We start from the raw sequence: 16,588 nt of genomic DNA on the forward strand, positions 1-16,588 counted from the left end.
TTTGTAAGGTGATCAGGGCTGGGAACTGAATATTCCAGGGTATTTGACAATTCGGAAGGATAGACTGAAAGGAAAGGGAGGTGGGTTGGCTTTGTTGGTAAAGGATGGGATCAGTGCAGTGGTGAGAAGTGATATTGGCTCAGAAGATCAAGATGTAGAATCGGTTTGGGTGGAGATAAAAAATAATAAGGGGAAAAAGTCTCTGGTGGGCGTTGTCTACAGGCACCCGAACAGTAGCATTACTGTTGGACAGAGTATAAATCAACAAATAATGGAGGCCTGTAAAAAAGGTATGGTAATAATCATGGGTGATTTTAATCTCCATATTGATTGGACAAATCAAATTGGCCATGAGGAGGAGTTCATAAAGTGTATCTGGGATGGTTTCCTAGAACAGTATGTAATGGAACCAACCAGGGAGCAGGCTATCTTGGATCTGGTACTGTGTAATGAGACAGAATTAATAATGATCTCATAGTAAAAGATCCTCTAGGAAAGAGTGATCATAACATGGTTGAATTTCAAATTCAGTTGGAGGGTGAGAAAGTTGTATCTCAAACCAGTGTCCTGATCTTAAACAAAGGCAATTACAATGGCATGAGGACAGAACTGGCTAAAGTGGACTGGAAAAACAAATTAAAGGGTATGACAGTTGAAATGCAGTGGCGGATATTTAAGGAGATATTTTATAACTCTCAACAAAAATATATCCAGTGAGAAAGAAAGATTTTAAGAGAAGGGAGCACTATCCGTGGCTAACTAAGGAAGTAAAGGATGGTATCAAATTGAAAACAAAGGCATACAATGTTGCCAAGATTGGTGGGAGACCAGAGGATTGGGAAATTTTTAAAAACCAGCAAAGGATGACTAAAAAAATAATAAAGAGAGAGAAGATGAATTATGAGAGTAAACTGGCAAGAAATATTAAAACAGAAAGTAAGAGCTTCTACAGGTATATAAAAGGAAGAGAGTAGCTAAAGTAAACATTGGTCCTTTAGAGGATGAGAATGGGGAATTAATAATGGGGAACGGGGAAATGGCAGAGACTCTGAAGAAATATTTTGTATCTGTCTTCATGGTAGAAGACGCTAACAACATCCCAATAATGGATAATAAAGGGGCCACAGGGAGGGGGGAACTAAAGACAATCACTGTCATTAAGGAAAAAATACTTGGTAAAATAATGGGACTAGAAGACTACAAGTCCCCATGACCAGATGGCCTGCATCACAGGATCTTAAAAGAAGTGGCTGCAGAGGTGGTGGATGCATTGGTTGCAATATACCAACATTTCCTGGACTCTGGAGAGGTCCCAGCGGATTGGAAAACCACAAATGTAACACCCCTATTTAAGAAAGGAGGGAGAAAGAAAGCAGGAAACTATAGAGCAGTTAGCCTAACATCTGTCATTGGAAAAATGCTGGAGTCCTTCATTAAGGAAGCAATAGCAGGGCATTTGGAAAATCTTAATGCAGTCAAGCAGAGTCAGCATGGTTTTATGAAAGGGAAATCATGTTTAACAAATTTGCTGGAGTTCTTTGAGGATGTAACGAGCAGGGTGGATAAGGGTGAGCCAGTGGATGTGGTATATTTGGATTTCCAGAAGGCATTTGATAAGGTGCCATATAAAAGGTTACTGCATAAGATAAGAGCTCACGGAGTTGGGGGTAATATATTAGCATGGATCGAGAATTGGCTAACTAACAGAAAGCAGAGAGTTGGGATAAATGGGTCATTTTCCGGTTGGCAAATGGTAACAGGGATCAGCGCTGGGGCCTCAACTATTTACAATCTACATTAATGACTTGGATGAAGGGACCCAGTGTAATGTAGCCAAGTTTGCAGATGATATAAAGATGGGTGGGAAAGGAAGTTGTGCAGAGGACTCAAAAGAATCTGCAAAGGGATATAGACAGGCTAAGTGAGTGGGCAAACATTTAGCAGATGGAGTATAATGTGGGAAAGTGCGAGGTTATCCATTTTGGCAGGAAAAATAGAAAAGCAAATTATTATTTGAATGGAAAGACATTACAAAATGCTACAGTTCAGAGGGACCTGGGGGTCCTTGTGCATGAAACACAAAAAGTTAGCATGCAGGCACAGCAAGTAATCAAAAAGGCAAATGGAATGTTGGCCTTTATTGCAAGGGGGTTGGAGTATAGGAGCAGGGAAGTCCTGCTACAACTGTACAGGGTATTGGTGAGACCACACCTTGAGTACTGCGTACTCCTTATTTAAGGAAGGATATACTTGCATTGGAGGCAGTTCAGAGATGATTCACACGGTTGATTCCTGAGATGAGGGGGTTGACTTATGAAGAAAAGTTGAGCAGGTTGGACCTATACTCATTGGAATTTAGAACAATGAAAGGTGATCTTATTGAAACATATACGGCTGAAAATTCAGTAGCCTTAGCGCCTCATTTGAGGCGCTAGAGGGCCTTGCGCCGGAGTTATGGCCAGTAGTGAAATTCCCTGGGGCCCTAAATCGGCGTTGCTCCGGTAGCGCTGCGCCGGCACCGATGACGTCATCGGTGTGCGCAGCGTCCCGGTTGCCGTGGTAACCCGCCCGAACTCCGAAATTGAGTTGCGGCCGCCTCGCCCGTGGCAGCCGCAACCAGCGTTTTGTCAGAGGTGCCTTACTGCAGTTAGCGCCGGCGCATTAAAGGCCCCGCGGCGGCAGGCCGCTTTCCCGCCGGCCGCCTGCCCGCAGCTCCCTCCCCGGACTTCTCTCCCCCCCCCCCCCGGAACAGATGCAAGCCCGGCACTTGTCCGAGGTGCCGGGCTCATTTTTAAGCAGATTTGCGCGGGCCGCGGCCGGGTGCAGGCAGCTCCTCCTTAACGGAAGGAGGAGGCCTGCACTTCCCCAGCATGCCGCACCGCATCGGGTGCCGCAGCGCCGGAATTGCGGCGCGAAACGGCAGTTAGCGCCCTTTTCCAGGCGCTAAGACCCTTCAGTAGCGCCGGCAGCCGTTTGGGTGCGGCGCCACTGAATTTTTGGCGCGCGCAGGGGACTTAGTGCCGGCACTAATTTCCGGCGCTAAAGCCCTGGCTAAGCCAAAACCCAATTTCTAGGCCATAAGATACTGAGGGGGCTCAACAAGGTAGATGCAGAGAGGATGTTTCCCCTCATGGGGAAATCTAGAACTTGGGGGTATAGTCTCAGAATAAAGGGTCGCCCTTTTAGAACTGAGATGAGGAGGAATTTCTTCTCTCAGAGCGTTGTAAATCTGTGGAATTCTCTGCCCCCAGAGAGCTGTGGAGGCTGGGTCGATAAATACATTTAAGGTGGAGATAGACAGGTTTTGCAAGATAAGGGAGTGAAGGGTTATTGGCAGAGGGCAGGGAAGTGGCTTTGAGCCCAAGATCAGCCATGATCTTATTGAATAGTGGAGCAGGCTCGAGGGGCCAATTGGCCTATTCCTGCTCCTATTTCATATGTTCTTATGTTTTTATGAATAAATATCCTGCCCATCTCTTTCTATCAAATCATCTGTAATCTCCTCTGTTTTAACAAAAACAGCTCCAAATTTTCAAGTCTTTCTTTGTATTTACAATTCCTCACACCAGGTGGCATCCTAGTGCATCTGCACTGTACCCTCTCTATTGTTTCGAGATCCTTTCTTTTACGTGGAGCCAAAGCTGCACACAGTATTCCAACTGTGGGCATACTGAGGTTTTTTTTTATAGATTCCCCGTTACATCTTGACTTTTATGTTCAAAACCTCTTGCCATAACATCCAGCATTCCATTAGCTCTTAAAAAAATATTTTTTATGGCCTTAATTTTACTCCTTTTCCTCTTAAGCTGCCAATATGCTGTCCTGCACACTGTTCCTCCCACCTATATCTTCACTACATTGAAATCAGGACTCAATGCAGTCTCGTAACTCAATCTTTCCCAGAACCACAAAACGGTGGAACTCCTTACATCTTTCAGTTTTTTCCTTCCTTTTACACTCTTCAGATTTTTAAAACTAGTTTTAGTATTATTTCATCGCTATTTCCAGGTTTAACCTGCCCGTTTACTCTTATAAACCGCGGTGATGTTCTCCGTCATGTGCATTATCTCTTCAACTTGGTTTCTCAGTTAAAAAGAATGTGTCACCCACCATCAATACAAGCTTATGAAAAATGATCTTGAGTTTATTACCGGGAAATTACAGCAGGTAGCTTCTACATATAAAATAAAAGAGATAATGCAGGAGAGGAGGGCAGATAAAGGCTCACGTTTCAGGGAGGGTGTTATGCTGACACCATAAGCCAGATGATGGTGTTACTGCATATCATTGTTGTATGGTTCAACCTTTTTCGTCCCACCGTTTGCTGCTTTCGTGGGGAAAGTATAGCCCATTTCCAACCAGGAAGAGCAGAGAGGTGGCCAGGCGGCTCAGTACCCAGCAGAGGGAGAGGCGAGCCGGTGACCCTGGGATTCTGAGCAGCATATCCGACTGAGGAACTTGAGCGATCTCAAGGAGAGAGGCGCCGTCACATTGACCCAGCACAGCATGATTCACGTGAAGGGAAACCCGGGGTCAGGAAAACAACAAAAAAAACCCGGGACAACTACCCTGAGTGACATTGCAGGAAAAGGGAGAGAAATAGCTCATTATTGAGCCTGCTATTGAGTGCTGAAGGGTTCATGTAAACATTGTACGGCTGTTGAGGCTGAGTCTGCAGAGAAAGAATGTGAGGAGACGGATCGAAGTGATCGCTGACGCTTTAACTAGAAATAATATATAAATAAAAAGTAAAACTATGAGCAGATTTTGGAACCAATTGCAGGCTGGCAGCTCTGAAGTGGACTGGTGTGAAGGGAATTATTTGATCGTCTCGAACATTGCTGAATTTTACAACACGGTTTGTATCAGGTTTTAGTTTTTTTTAATATGGTTTGTTATTGTTTTGCATTGAGGCGAAATAAGATGCTTTTTTATTCTTACGAAATTGGTTGAAATCCTTGAGGATTGAGCAGCTGTCGCTGATATGTGAACTTTCACGGGAGAGAGAGGCGGGAAACTTCCTTGAGTGGAGTTTTTGTTGTTGTTTTGGTCCATGCGGAAGCTTGTGTCGCACATTGTGACAGGAGACAAAGTGTGCTCCCCTCAGTAAACAATTGGTGCTGTAGACTCTAGTCCTCTGCCCCAGGCATTTGCGTAACAGGATGAAGCTATAAGCCTCTTGCCACCTGGACATTCTCAAGCGTGCCCACAATGATGTCGTTTCTAAAGTAAGTGGTGTAAGTCTTTCCAAAATAAACTTTATCTAACATTTTCGCAAAATTACTCTAGGCGTGCCCCCTAGCGACGAGTAAGAGTTGTTCTGCTTTGGGAATGTGCGAAGAGATGTGTTAGAGGCCGTTTGACAGCCTAGGGAGGGTCCATCCACTCACCAACAACCCGGCCTCCAGCCCCAACTCTTAACACATCGTTTAGGTCTTTTCCTTCCTCCTTTTCAAAAAAAAACCTCTCCTAGTCTTCATTTTCTTCATCTTTCCACCATTTGCCCGTCTCCAACACTCACATTCTTATCTCTTTTTTCTCCAAAGCAAAAATCGACTTGACTTTTAATTAAATTCAGACTGTTAAATTCAGGGCCTCCGTGCGTTCAGATGCATCACGGCGGATACTTCTTCACACTTCCATTTCCGGGCAGTATTTATACAATGCTTCAGTTTGATGACGGCCGGTATTTCTAGGCTATGCGTTGATGCCCAGAGGCTCCTTCTGGCTGTGTTGTAAGTTACTGTGCGTGGCTGACTGTTAGGGGTCATGTCTGGGTCCACTTTTGCTCTTGGTGTATATATAGATATATGTATGATGATTTGGACTTGGGTATAAGGAACACAATCTTAAAGTTTGCTGGTGACTCAAAAGCAGAAGGTTTGGCAAACAACGAGGAAGACTTAAAAAAAAATTCAGGAAAACACAGATGGGTTAGCAGAATGGGCAGACAGGTGGTAGATGCAATGCAATATGGAGAAGTGTGAGTTTTTTGGGGGAGAAACAAGGAGTGGGAGTAAACAGTTAATGGAAAGTCACTGAAGAGTGTGGATGGATAGACCTGGGGTTCAATTATTAAATTTCTTGAAAGTGCAAGTGCAGGTGCACTAATACCATAAAAGGGCCAATTTGAGGTTTTAAAAACAGAGACGTAGAGGACAATTGTAAAGAAGTAATGATGCATTTATACAAATCATTGGTTAGGTGACAGAGTACTGTATGCAGATTTTAAAAATACCTTAATGTGGAGCCAGGAGGAGCAGGGCTACTGCCGGCAACCACTCGCCCCCCCAGACACACCTTAGACCTGCATCCCAGCTGACCAATCTTCGTACCCACCCTGTGACTGGCGAGTTGCCTTTGGAGCCGCAACTGGTGCCTATAGCTTGCCGGTACTATAATAATGAGGCCGAAAGATCAATTTTGTTAGGCATGTGCAGTGCATGTTGCATAAGGACTGTGCCCTGCTTCAGGCAGGATCCAATTGCTAGTCCCATAGGTGATGAAAGAAGAATTTAGAACCAATGTATGGAAGTTCTTCATGCAAAACATGTTTTGCACATGGAATGGTCTTTCAGGTCATGAAATGGAGGAAAAAACCTTAAGAACATAAGAATTAGGAACCGGAGTAGGCCATATGGCCCCTTGAGCCTGCTCCGCCGTTCAGTAAGATCATGTCTGATCTTTGACCTCAACTCCACTTTTCCGCCCGATCTCCATATCCCTTGATTCCCCTCGAGTCCAAAAATCTATTTATCTCAACCTTGAATTTACTCAATGATTCAGCATTGGGGTAGAGAATTCCAAAGATTCACCACCCTCTGAGTGAAGAAATTCCTCCTCATCTCAGTCTTAAATGGTTGATCCCTTATCTTGAGACTATGCCTCCTAGTTCTAGACTCTCCAGCCAGGGGAAACAACCTCTCAGCATCTACCCTGTCAATCCTCCTCAGAATCTTATACGTTTCAATGAGATCACCTCTCATTCTTCTAAACTCCAGAGAGTATAGGCCCAATCTACTCAATCTCTCCTCATAGGACAACCTTCTCACCCCAGGAATTAATCTAGTGAACCTAAAGTACATAAGACACAGATGGATGCTGTAATAAAGGGACTTGTTGGTTTTACTACATGGATGAGTCAAACTAGGCTAAATAGCCTTTTGTAGCAATACTTATCTTGTGATTTTTGTATGTTAGCCATAATTGTATAGATAATGTTGCTCAAATATATATTATTTTATGGGAAGTCTGTGACTTAGCCATGAGTACCATGGTACAATTTCTCAAAGATTTCCTGTTCTCCAATAAGGTCTGTCCTTGTTACAATTGTCTGGCAATTGTTTGACTGCTGCTCGCTGTTTCAAGACCAATTTTGTTTTAATTTCATAATCATATTGAGTTAACTTTGTTTGTATTATTTACATACCATACATATATTTTTAACTTTTATTTTGCAGATCAGCAATGTTTTATTTTTTGTGTTGCCACCTATATGCATGTACTTATTTCGACAATATGCAACATGTTTCAACAGTGGGATATATCTAATTTGGACTCTGCTTGTTGTTGTAGGTAAGTTGTATTGTTTCAGTTGTATTTCTGAAGTGTGCTTTCTAAAAAAAAAAGAGCTTTTTAAAGGCTGGTTGGTTACTTCATGGACCAGTGAACACGTGGAATTGTAAATAGTTTCAGTTACTATATTATTAACTATTAAAGATTTTATCTGAAAAAGTGAATTAATGTGATCAAACAACTCTTACAGTATTCTACTAAATAATTACAAACTACATGGTCATAAAATTGTTTTTAAAACCATGCTGATGCATCTTACTTTATGTTAAGGCTTTATTAACAGTTTCATCAAGTATACTGTTTTTTCCATGTATTGTATTCATAGTTTTCAATAGATTTGTTTATGAATAACAGGTTATATCAGTTTGTTGTAAATGATTCCATCCTTCTTTGTATCAATATTACGAGGAGGGGAGGAGAAAGAGTAGTTAGGCTTCTCTAAAAGTAATATAGCCACCTCTGCCATTGACTCAGTGAGTCTATCCAATCAGCAGCTGAACCATACAGACCTGGAAGGTGCCATGTTTGATCTCTGTCTGCTCGGTTCAGCTGGGTGTGCCCCAATTAGCCACAGTGCCCATGGGCTAGGGAAGGGAAAATTGGCCAGGATTCCTACTCCTCTCTATCCAATCACCCCTAATGGAGGTGCATGTGTGAACAACAATAATAACGAACACTTATTTTTTCATGTAATAAACATCCAAAGGCACTTTACAAGAACTGGGGAGAAATTATATGAGGTGATCTTAACGATGTGGTAAAAGAGGTAGGTTCTGAGAAGGCATATATTCAAGAGTTACTTTTTACAGTTTCAATCAAAGTTCCTATCATCATCCATTCCCTTTGGGGCTGACTGCAGAAATATAGAAAACACAACTTACCAGATCAGAATTAAGATTTGTAGCCAAAATAGAGAAATACAAAATCCCATTTATTTTATTCAAATGTCAGTCCCAGAGATGTGTGTGCATCTGATGTATGACATCTGTGGCACTTACAGACTGCAGTGTACATGCTGACACACGGAAGCGAGGCGGGTGCATCTTGGCACCCAATTTTTGGTAGGGCAACAATTGGAATTTTGGTGGAGGAGGGTTGGCAAAGTCGGTGAAAATAATTTTTTTATGCTCCACTAAATTAAAATGCAATGGGAATTCATGACAAAAATCGACAGTTTTAATCTTTGCAAACAATGACACCTTTCTTGCTGACTCATTTTTGCCACGTCTGTGTCATTTAGTTGAATCTAGATAGGTTTGCAGAAGTTGAACTAACGCTTCAAATCCTGTTTACTTTCCAATAATATTGTCTAGCAAAAATCAAATACATCTGTATTTTTTAATTTGTCGCAGAAAGAATATTTTATTTGTGGTATATTAATATAGTGTGATACAGGTAGACTATCCTTTATCCGAAAACCTCGGGACCAGCCGTGTTTCAGTTTTCGGAAAATTTTGGATTTCAGAAGGTATTTTATAAGACTGGGAAATTTGTCGGGGGTGGGTCGGCGGGGGGGTCGGCGGGGGTCGGCAGGGGGGTCGGTGGTGGTCGGGGTCGGCGGGGGGGTCGGCGGGGGTCGGGGTGGGGGTCGGCGGGGGCGGGGGTCCGCGGGGGGGTCGGCGGGGGGTCGGGGTCGGGGTTGGCGGGGGTCCGCGGGGGGGTCGTCGGGGGGTCGGGGGTGGGGGTCAGCGGGGGTCGGGGTCGGCGGGGGGGTCGGTGGGTCGGCGGCGGGGGTCGGGGTCGTGCGCACGACTTACGCTGACCCTCTGCTCAGCGTAAGTCGTGCGCCACTCTGGTCATGTCGTGCGCACGACTTACGCTGAACGAAAAAACCTTCGGTTTTTAGAGGGTTTCGGTTTTCGGAAGTTCGGATAAAAGGTAGTCTACCTGTAGTTGATTTACAGCAGAGTCAGTAACACAAGTGAGCCTGAGTAACATCTGCTTCCGATAGTGAAGCTATTACTTGTCTGACATGGTAATGCCGCTTTTATATTTCGGGGCTGGTGACAGGGGCAGCTCTGAACTCTGACGGCAGTGCTGTAGTATAAACAAACCACTGCTGGTGCTTGCGATGGCACAGAGACTCACCCAAAGAAGTGTCTTTTCTTGAACCACAAGAAGCACAGAACAATAGACTTCAAATATAAATAGCCAACTTTAGTGACGCAGACTACTGCAGGTTGTCATTTTTCCTAGGTGCAAGTAGGCTGAACCTTGCCCTTAAAGGAATGCAATGTTGTCTTCCCATTACCAGACTGTATGAATCGTCCCTCATCATCAGACAATTTCACTGTTTCCACCAGTGCTCTGAGTTCCATCCCAAAGTGTAAATGGGATGAATTCAAACAACTAGTCAGAACACTTGAGTTTCCAGGGAAGTCCCCATAAACTTAAGCTCATCCAAACCGCTGCTGCCTGTATTATAACTGATCACCCATCACTCCTGTGCCTGCTGACCTACATTGGCTCTCGGTTGAGCAATGCCTTGATTCTAACATTCTCATCCTTGTTTTCAGATGCCTTATTGGCCTTGCCCCACCCTATTTCTGTAACCTCTTCCAGCCCTACAACCCTCTGAGATATCTGAGCTCCTCCAATTCTGGCTGCTTGTGCATCCCCGATTTTATTCGCTGCACCCTTGGCAGCTGTGCCTTCAGCTGCCGAGGACTTAAGCTATGGAATTCCTTCCCTAAACCTACCTGCCTCGCTACCTCTCTTCCCTCCTTTAAGATGCTCCTTAAAACCTATAAAACCTACCCCTTTGACCAAGCTGTTGGTCATCTGCCCTAATATCTTCAAAATGTGGCTCAGTGTCACACTTTGTTTGATAGCGCTCTTGTGAAGTGCCGTGGGACGTTTTACTATGTTCTAAGCGCTATATAAATGGAAGTTGTTGTTGAAGTGAGTTGGCTATAAAGATTTAAAAAGCAGCCTTAACCATCTACCAGTTCTGGTATGGTTTGCTTTCTTGGAAATTGCACAAGCTCCTTTTTTCCAGTCATTGGCTATCAGCCACATTGTTGGAACTCTCCCTCCATACCTCTCCTTTTTATTGTGAATTTTTATCCTCATCAAGATGAATTATGTCAGCGCTAGGCAAGGAATGCTTTGTATTTGAACCATCCGTTGTCAGCATCAACCATTTTAAGATCAGGTATAGCATGGGTGAGATACAGAGTAAACTTCCTCTGCTCTGTTCCTCAATCTCAATCATGACATCAGAAGAATGCCCTCTACTGCAGGAGCCTCCAAGTTATTTATCATCCTTGCCCACCTAGTTGTATACCATGAGCCTTGCTGGCCACATATAACATTTACATTAATATTCCAATTTTTTTCCATATATCTCAAGCTGTGAATATTAACATATTATGATTTAGAATTTATGAGGCAATAGCCCTCTCCAAACTTCCAGGCCAACAAAATTCAAAAAGGACAAATCAGTGAGTAAGAAATATAAGTGCAAGGAGAACTAAGTTGCCTGGATTCGATGGTCCTCATTGGCTGTGTGTGGCCATGGGCTGTAGTTTGGACATCTCTGTTCTCCTGCACCATTATAACATTATTCTTTAAATGAGATTGCCAATTTAGTGCTAGTTTGTCCCACAAATTAAGTGCAGTTTTGCATTGTAGGGCATGTCCACAAGGTACTCATTGAGACTAACTAAACCCATTTTACATATTGCCCATAACAGTCAACAAGTGTTTCATTCCATCACTCTGGGTTTAATTTGAACCCACTGCAATTACAGCCAAATACAATCTATCTTCCACTGGATAACTTGAACCCTGGTTGCTTTTCCTCTGTAGTCTAGAGACTAAGTCCAATTCTAGCACCCCCAATGCTGCTATGACTGAGGCAAGCTAATTCAGCACTGAGCATGGATTTATTGTGCTATATAACCCAGCGTTAATCACCCAGTGCATTAATCCACTGAATTATCCTAGGTTTTAATAGAAAATGTAGGATTAAGAGTATTTAAAGAGTAAGGCAAAGAAAGCATATTAGCACTGTCTCTGTAGGGTTTAGCGACATGTGAGTAACACACACTCCAAACAATACATTATAATATCTACACTGATGGAAAATAGAGGCAAATACATGCAGTGAATATGTGAGAAGCACAACATCTCATGTGCTATGGCTCAAGTTTAATTGATAATAGCAAGTGGAGGGTTATGAGTACAAAGCCATGCCATATCTCGCCAGTGTGCTGTATCACTACACTGCTTGTATATAATTTCCTATCTTTGTTTTGTCTGCTTGTAGAGTTCAATTTTTTACTTTTAAAGTTTCATCATTTGGGACCCTGGTTTTATGCTTCATTGAAGTTGCTATGAATACTGGGAATGTCTGACTATGGACGTGGAGTCATTTGATAAAGCTCTTAGTGCGCATGGATATTCAATCAGAAGAATAGGGGCCAGTAAATTCTGTTGTTGTGGCAGCAGCCATCTGCTCCCACAATAGTATGAAGAGGCTTAATAAATAAATAGGTTTTAAAGTGCTGTGATTTATTCATCTGAATGGTTCCATATAAGGAGGTTTCTGAAATCTTGTGTTGAAATCCATCTGGTTGATCATTTTATTGAAATAGCCAAGCGTGTGTTTTGCTAAAATCAGTAGGAGAATGTGTGTCTCCCTTGTGGTAACTTATGCCTGTTAGAAGTCTTGTTGCTGTAGGGTTCTGATCAGATGATAGGCTGGTAGCAGGTTTGTTTTTGAGACACACATTCAATCTCTCTTGTGAATGTTTCTGATTCTTAAATGTTAAAATATGTCATGCATTTGTAATGTCCTTGAATCAAGTTGGCAACCAGGTATCACTGCCATGACACGCAATGAAAATAGAAACTGGAATTGTGCAAAGACCTTGTATTAAAGTGAATATTGTTTCAAGATTTATTCCCTGGGCTCATGTTCAACCCTATGAGTTTAATTCAGTTTGGAAAACAATCCTGTACCCTAGCCCAATGAGATTTAGTTTCATCTGAGGCAGAAGTAACACAAGGGCCCGTATTTTCCGATGCCTATGGGTGTGTACGAGCTGTGTACCCACCCGTAGGGACATCGGAAATGTCGGTTTCAGGCATGCGAAGCGCAAGCGCTGAAAACCAGCATTTCTGATCTGTCAAGAATGCTCTTAAAATACTTTTAAAAAAAGGTAAGTTTATTTTTAGCCCCGTAAAAAACTTTAAATTTTTTTTCAAAAAATTAAATTTTTTTGTTTAAAATATTTAATTTAATGTAATTTTAACTCATTTTAAAAATGTGATTAAAAAAAAAAATTATTTAATGTTTTGAAGTGTTTTTGGGGTGATCTCCATTCATACTTTTGACAGGTCTATCTGTCAAAAGTATGAAGTGGGATTCCCTTCTCCTATTGGCTGGTCTGGCCCATGTGATCCCAGGGATGCTTGCGAACTGCCTGCGCCCCTGGGAAACGTGGGCCCTGCGCATTTCGTCTTGGAGAGACCCAGGATCGGAAATGGCCGGACCTCGGGAGCCCTCAGGTAAGAGCGTAGATTTTTTTTCCGATAGGAGGCATCTGCACGCAGGAAGCCTCCTGTCGGAAATTACGGGCCAAGATGTACAGACACACAAAACAACTTCATACTGAAGTCACAGGGAGGCTAGCTGCTGCTGTAGTAAGTGTTAGTTACGCTCTTTATGAAGTAGTCTTCGATTGATTTATCTGCGTGTGACATACTTGTCTCACAAGTAGAGCAGAATTAGTTTTGCACTTGTCACAGTGCACTTTACTTAACCGATTGGCTGGATGAGTCTTTGTGTGTACTAACTTAATTAGAGCTCCCAGCTTAAGGAACATTTTAATGTATGATCCCAGTCACCATAGCAGTTTGAAATTTCAAATCCTTTTTCTAATACAACCACCTGAGAACAACCGTTCTATCTGTAAAAAAAATGATCAAATGAATAATTGAAATGGAAATGAAAGAGAAACAAGAGAAAATGAAATACCGAAATGACATGGAGAAATGAAATAAATAAGAATGGCACAAAATGAAATCTTCAGGGGAGAAAGGGGGACTGATTGCAAGAAACAGTAAAATAAAAGATGATGTGGAGACAGGGAATAAATCAGATTTTGTTTAAAAGATATCGCAACAGATGGAGAAATTGGGCCATGCTACATATTGTATTTAAATAAGTAAGTGGTTTGAGTCCTGATGAGCACTTTGAAATATGTGCTTTTCAGAGTTTTACAATTTATTCTCCTTTTCTTTCCTCCTTACTGAAGTATGGTTCCTCAGGTGCCAGGTGACCTTCAGAACTTATTCAAGTCGCCATTATTGATGTCTGCGCCTTCACAGAAAGTGTCAGCAGATTTTTTTGGCTTGAGGGGGAATCACAGCCATGCTTGATTGTTCCCTTATCTGATGTACCCACATGTGATTTTCCAGCAGATGTTGCAAGAAACTTTTATTCTCCTTGACCCAAGGGTGAAGAGACTAATTGTCGCACCAATACTATTGTCACAGCTGATATAAGTTAACTTAGCATAGACTGTAGATCAAATCTGAGGCCTTCCGGGACAATGGGGGGAATTTTAACTCCTCCCCCCCCCCCACAATGGGCAGGAGAGAGTCAGGAGAGGAGTTAAATCGGCGAATATGTGAAACCCGAACCCAACCCATCGGGAATGCGCCTACTTCCGTTTTAACCGCGATGGGATTGGGGGCATCCGAGTAATTTGCTCTGGAGAGGTGGGTCCGTGATTATAATATGTTAATGCGGCTCTGTTCATTCGATTTTGGCAGTCATTTGAATTTAACGCTGGCCAACCAGGTTTCCCAGGGCTCGGGAAACCACGCAGGTAAAGGGAGGCGGGAGCAACCAGATTCAGCAGGTAAGTGCTTTTTAGAGCACTGCTTGTGGTCCAGGAGGATTTCCTCAAGCAAATCTTCTGATGTGATTGGCCGACCGCCCCCCCCCCCCCAACTAATCCCACGATCTTTGCCGCTCCCCCCACCTTCCTGATTGCCAGTCCGACTCCCCTCACCAACCCCCAATGTTTCTGACTTTCTGCTGCTGGCTTCCCACCCGGCAGCTGGACAGCCTCTTAATCTGGCCAGTTGCCGGGTGGGAAACAAAATTAAAAAGTTATAATGAGGTCCGCCCGTTAAATTTGTCAGGATCGCCACATTCCCTGTTCCCGCGCCCTCCCCCCACCCCTACACTGCAAACACATTCCCCCAATCCCCTGTAAATGTCCAGGCCTTTGTGTCTTTGATACTCACTGGACAATCTCGCTGAGCCATTGGAGCAGCTTGGTGTTTTTATTTTAGCCTGCTATGGTATTTTTCACACACAGGCCGCGATTGTCCCTACCTGGGCGGGTCCGGTACCGTTGGGGTCCGTGGCGGGTCGTGAGCCCGCTGCTACCTGCATCCCGCTGCAAAAAATTATTTTCCTGTAATGAGGCTTGTTAAGCCTGCCCAGCTGGTTACCCAGCCCAGTTAAAAGGAGCGGGTCTGGTGATGTCAGCGATGACGCGATTGGTGCCGGTATATTTAAAGTGGCCATGTCCACATTGCATTTGAAGGTTCATCTAGGAGTGTGGACGCTATCTTTCTTCCTTGGTTGTAGTGAGCATAAAGACAGATGAGTTCCCAGAGGCAGTGGGCTGCACCCAGGTTTTTCGATGACTCCCTCCATGTGCTTGTGGAGGGAGTCCGAGCATGCAGGGAGGTTCTCATCCCTGCCAGTGGCTGCAAGAGACCTCCCCAGGAGACCAAGACAGCCTGGCTCCAAATAGCGCAGGAGGTGACCAGCAGGTCTGTGGTGATGAGGAGCTGGGTGCAGTACTGCAAGCGCTTCAATGATCTTGTGAGATCAGGAAAGGTGAGTGCAAAGCCACACTCACCTTCAACCTGCTGTGCCTCTCATCACATCCCCATCACTCTGCCTTCCCAGCCCTACTCCTGCACATCCTTACTCACACCAACATCCCATGCGCCTTCACCCATACCTCTCTCTCTATGTACATTATCACATCCCCATCTTACTGCCCCTCACACTTACCCTCATCCTAGTGCAATCATACCAAGTAACAACACACAAGTAGGCCACTTGGTATTGCCACCCCACTCCATCATAGTCACCCTCTACACATGTAACCCTTCCATTCCTTACACTCATTCCATCACTCTCACTCAACCTTCTCTTCTTTCCCTCCTTGCAGGAAAAGAGAGCTCACAACACGAGGGAGAGACAGAGAACGGGAAGAGGCCCTACATCACTCGCGACCCTCACCAGTGCAGAGGAGACTGCCCTGTGGGTCTCTGGAGCGGGCAACCAGCCAACAGTGGGGGACAGAGAGAGGGACTCATCACAACAACCTGGTGACAGAATCAGTTTCCATACAGCTACATGACATTCATCAGTCACTCACATGGAGACTGATGTCAAGAGACATTGAATGCTAATCAAGTGCATAATGGTATCTATCCAATCTTCATATGATATATCTAATTGATCTCTTTACTCTCGCACAGGCCCATCAAGAGCCCATCTCCAATGTCCAGGAGGAAGAGCAAGAAGACTCCCCAGTGGAGCCTCCAGCCTCTGAGGGCGCAGCGTCATCTGAGACAAGGCCACCCAGCACCAAGCGTAGATATGCACATCTCGGTGGAGCCATCGCGACAGAGTAGCGTTGTCACCTGGTGTCTCACACAGCACACGTGAGCAAGAGCAGATGGTGGAGACAGGGTCAGCAGTGGAGAGTCCTCGCCAGAGGGCGCAGGAGTCTCCTAGCTCTGTTCAGCTGCACGCAGACGCTGGGCCTCGGGGGCCATCCAGGAAGAGGGCGATCCTGGAGGTGCAGGAACAAGTGCAGGAGGCTCTGACAGGTTTTGTAAGCGCGATGACTGCGAGTGTTCAGAGAATCGAGGAGTTCTTCTCTAACATGAGCACCACCGTGGCGCAGGCAATCGTGGCTGTAGGTTCCTCCATGGATAGGATGGCCACCTGCATGGAGGACCTAATGCG

The 16,588-nt window shown here is 44.1% G+C and overlaps 1 protein-coding gene across 2 annotated transcripts in view; it reads left to right on the forward strand.

The window, feature by feature from the left end:
* Nucleotides 1-4,272: 4,272 nt before the first annotated feature.
* Nucleotides 4,273-16,588, forward strand: part of acer2 (alkaline ceramidase 2) — a 107,346-nt gene continuing 95,030 nt past the window's right edge. For both annotated transcript variants that reach the window (XM_085983937.1, XM_085983940.1), the window contains exons 1-2: nt 4,273-4,858; nt 7,461-7,575. In XM_085983937.1, coding sequence (XP_085840063.1) covers nt 4,757-4,858; nt 7,461-7,575 — 217 coding nt within the window. In that variant the 5' untranslated portion in view covers nt 4,273-4,756. The remainder of the gene's footprint in view (nt 4,859-7,460; nt 7,576-16,588) is intronic.

Source organism: Somniosus microcephalus, chromosome 1 (assembly GCF_052327205.1).
Source record: "Somniosus microcephalus isolate GS21.2 chromosome 1, FLI_Smic_1.0, whole genome shotgun sequence".
NCBI classification, from domain to species: Eukaryota; Metazoa; Chordata; class Chondrichthyes; order Squaliformes; family Somniosidae; genus Somniosus; species Somniosus microcephalus.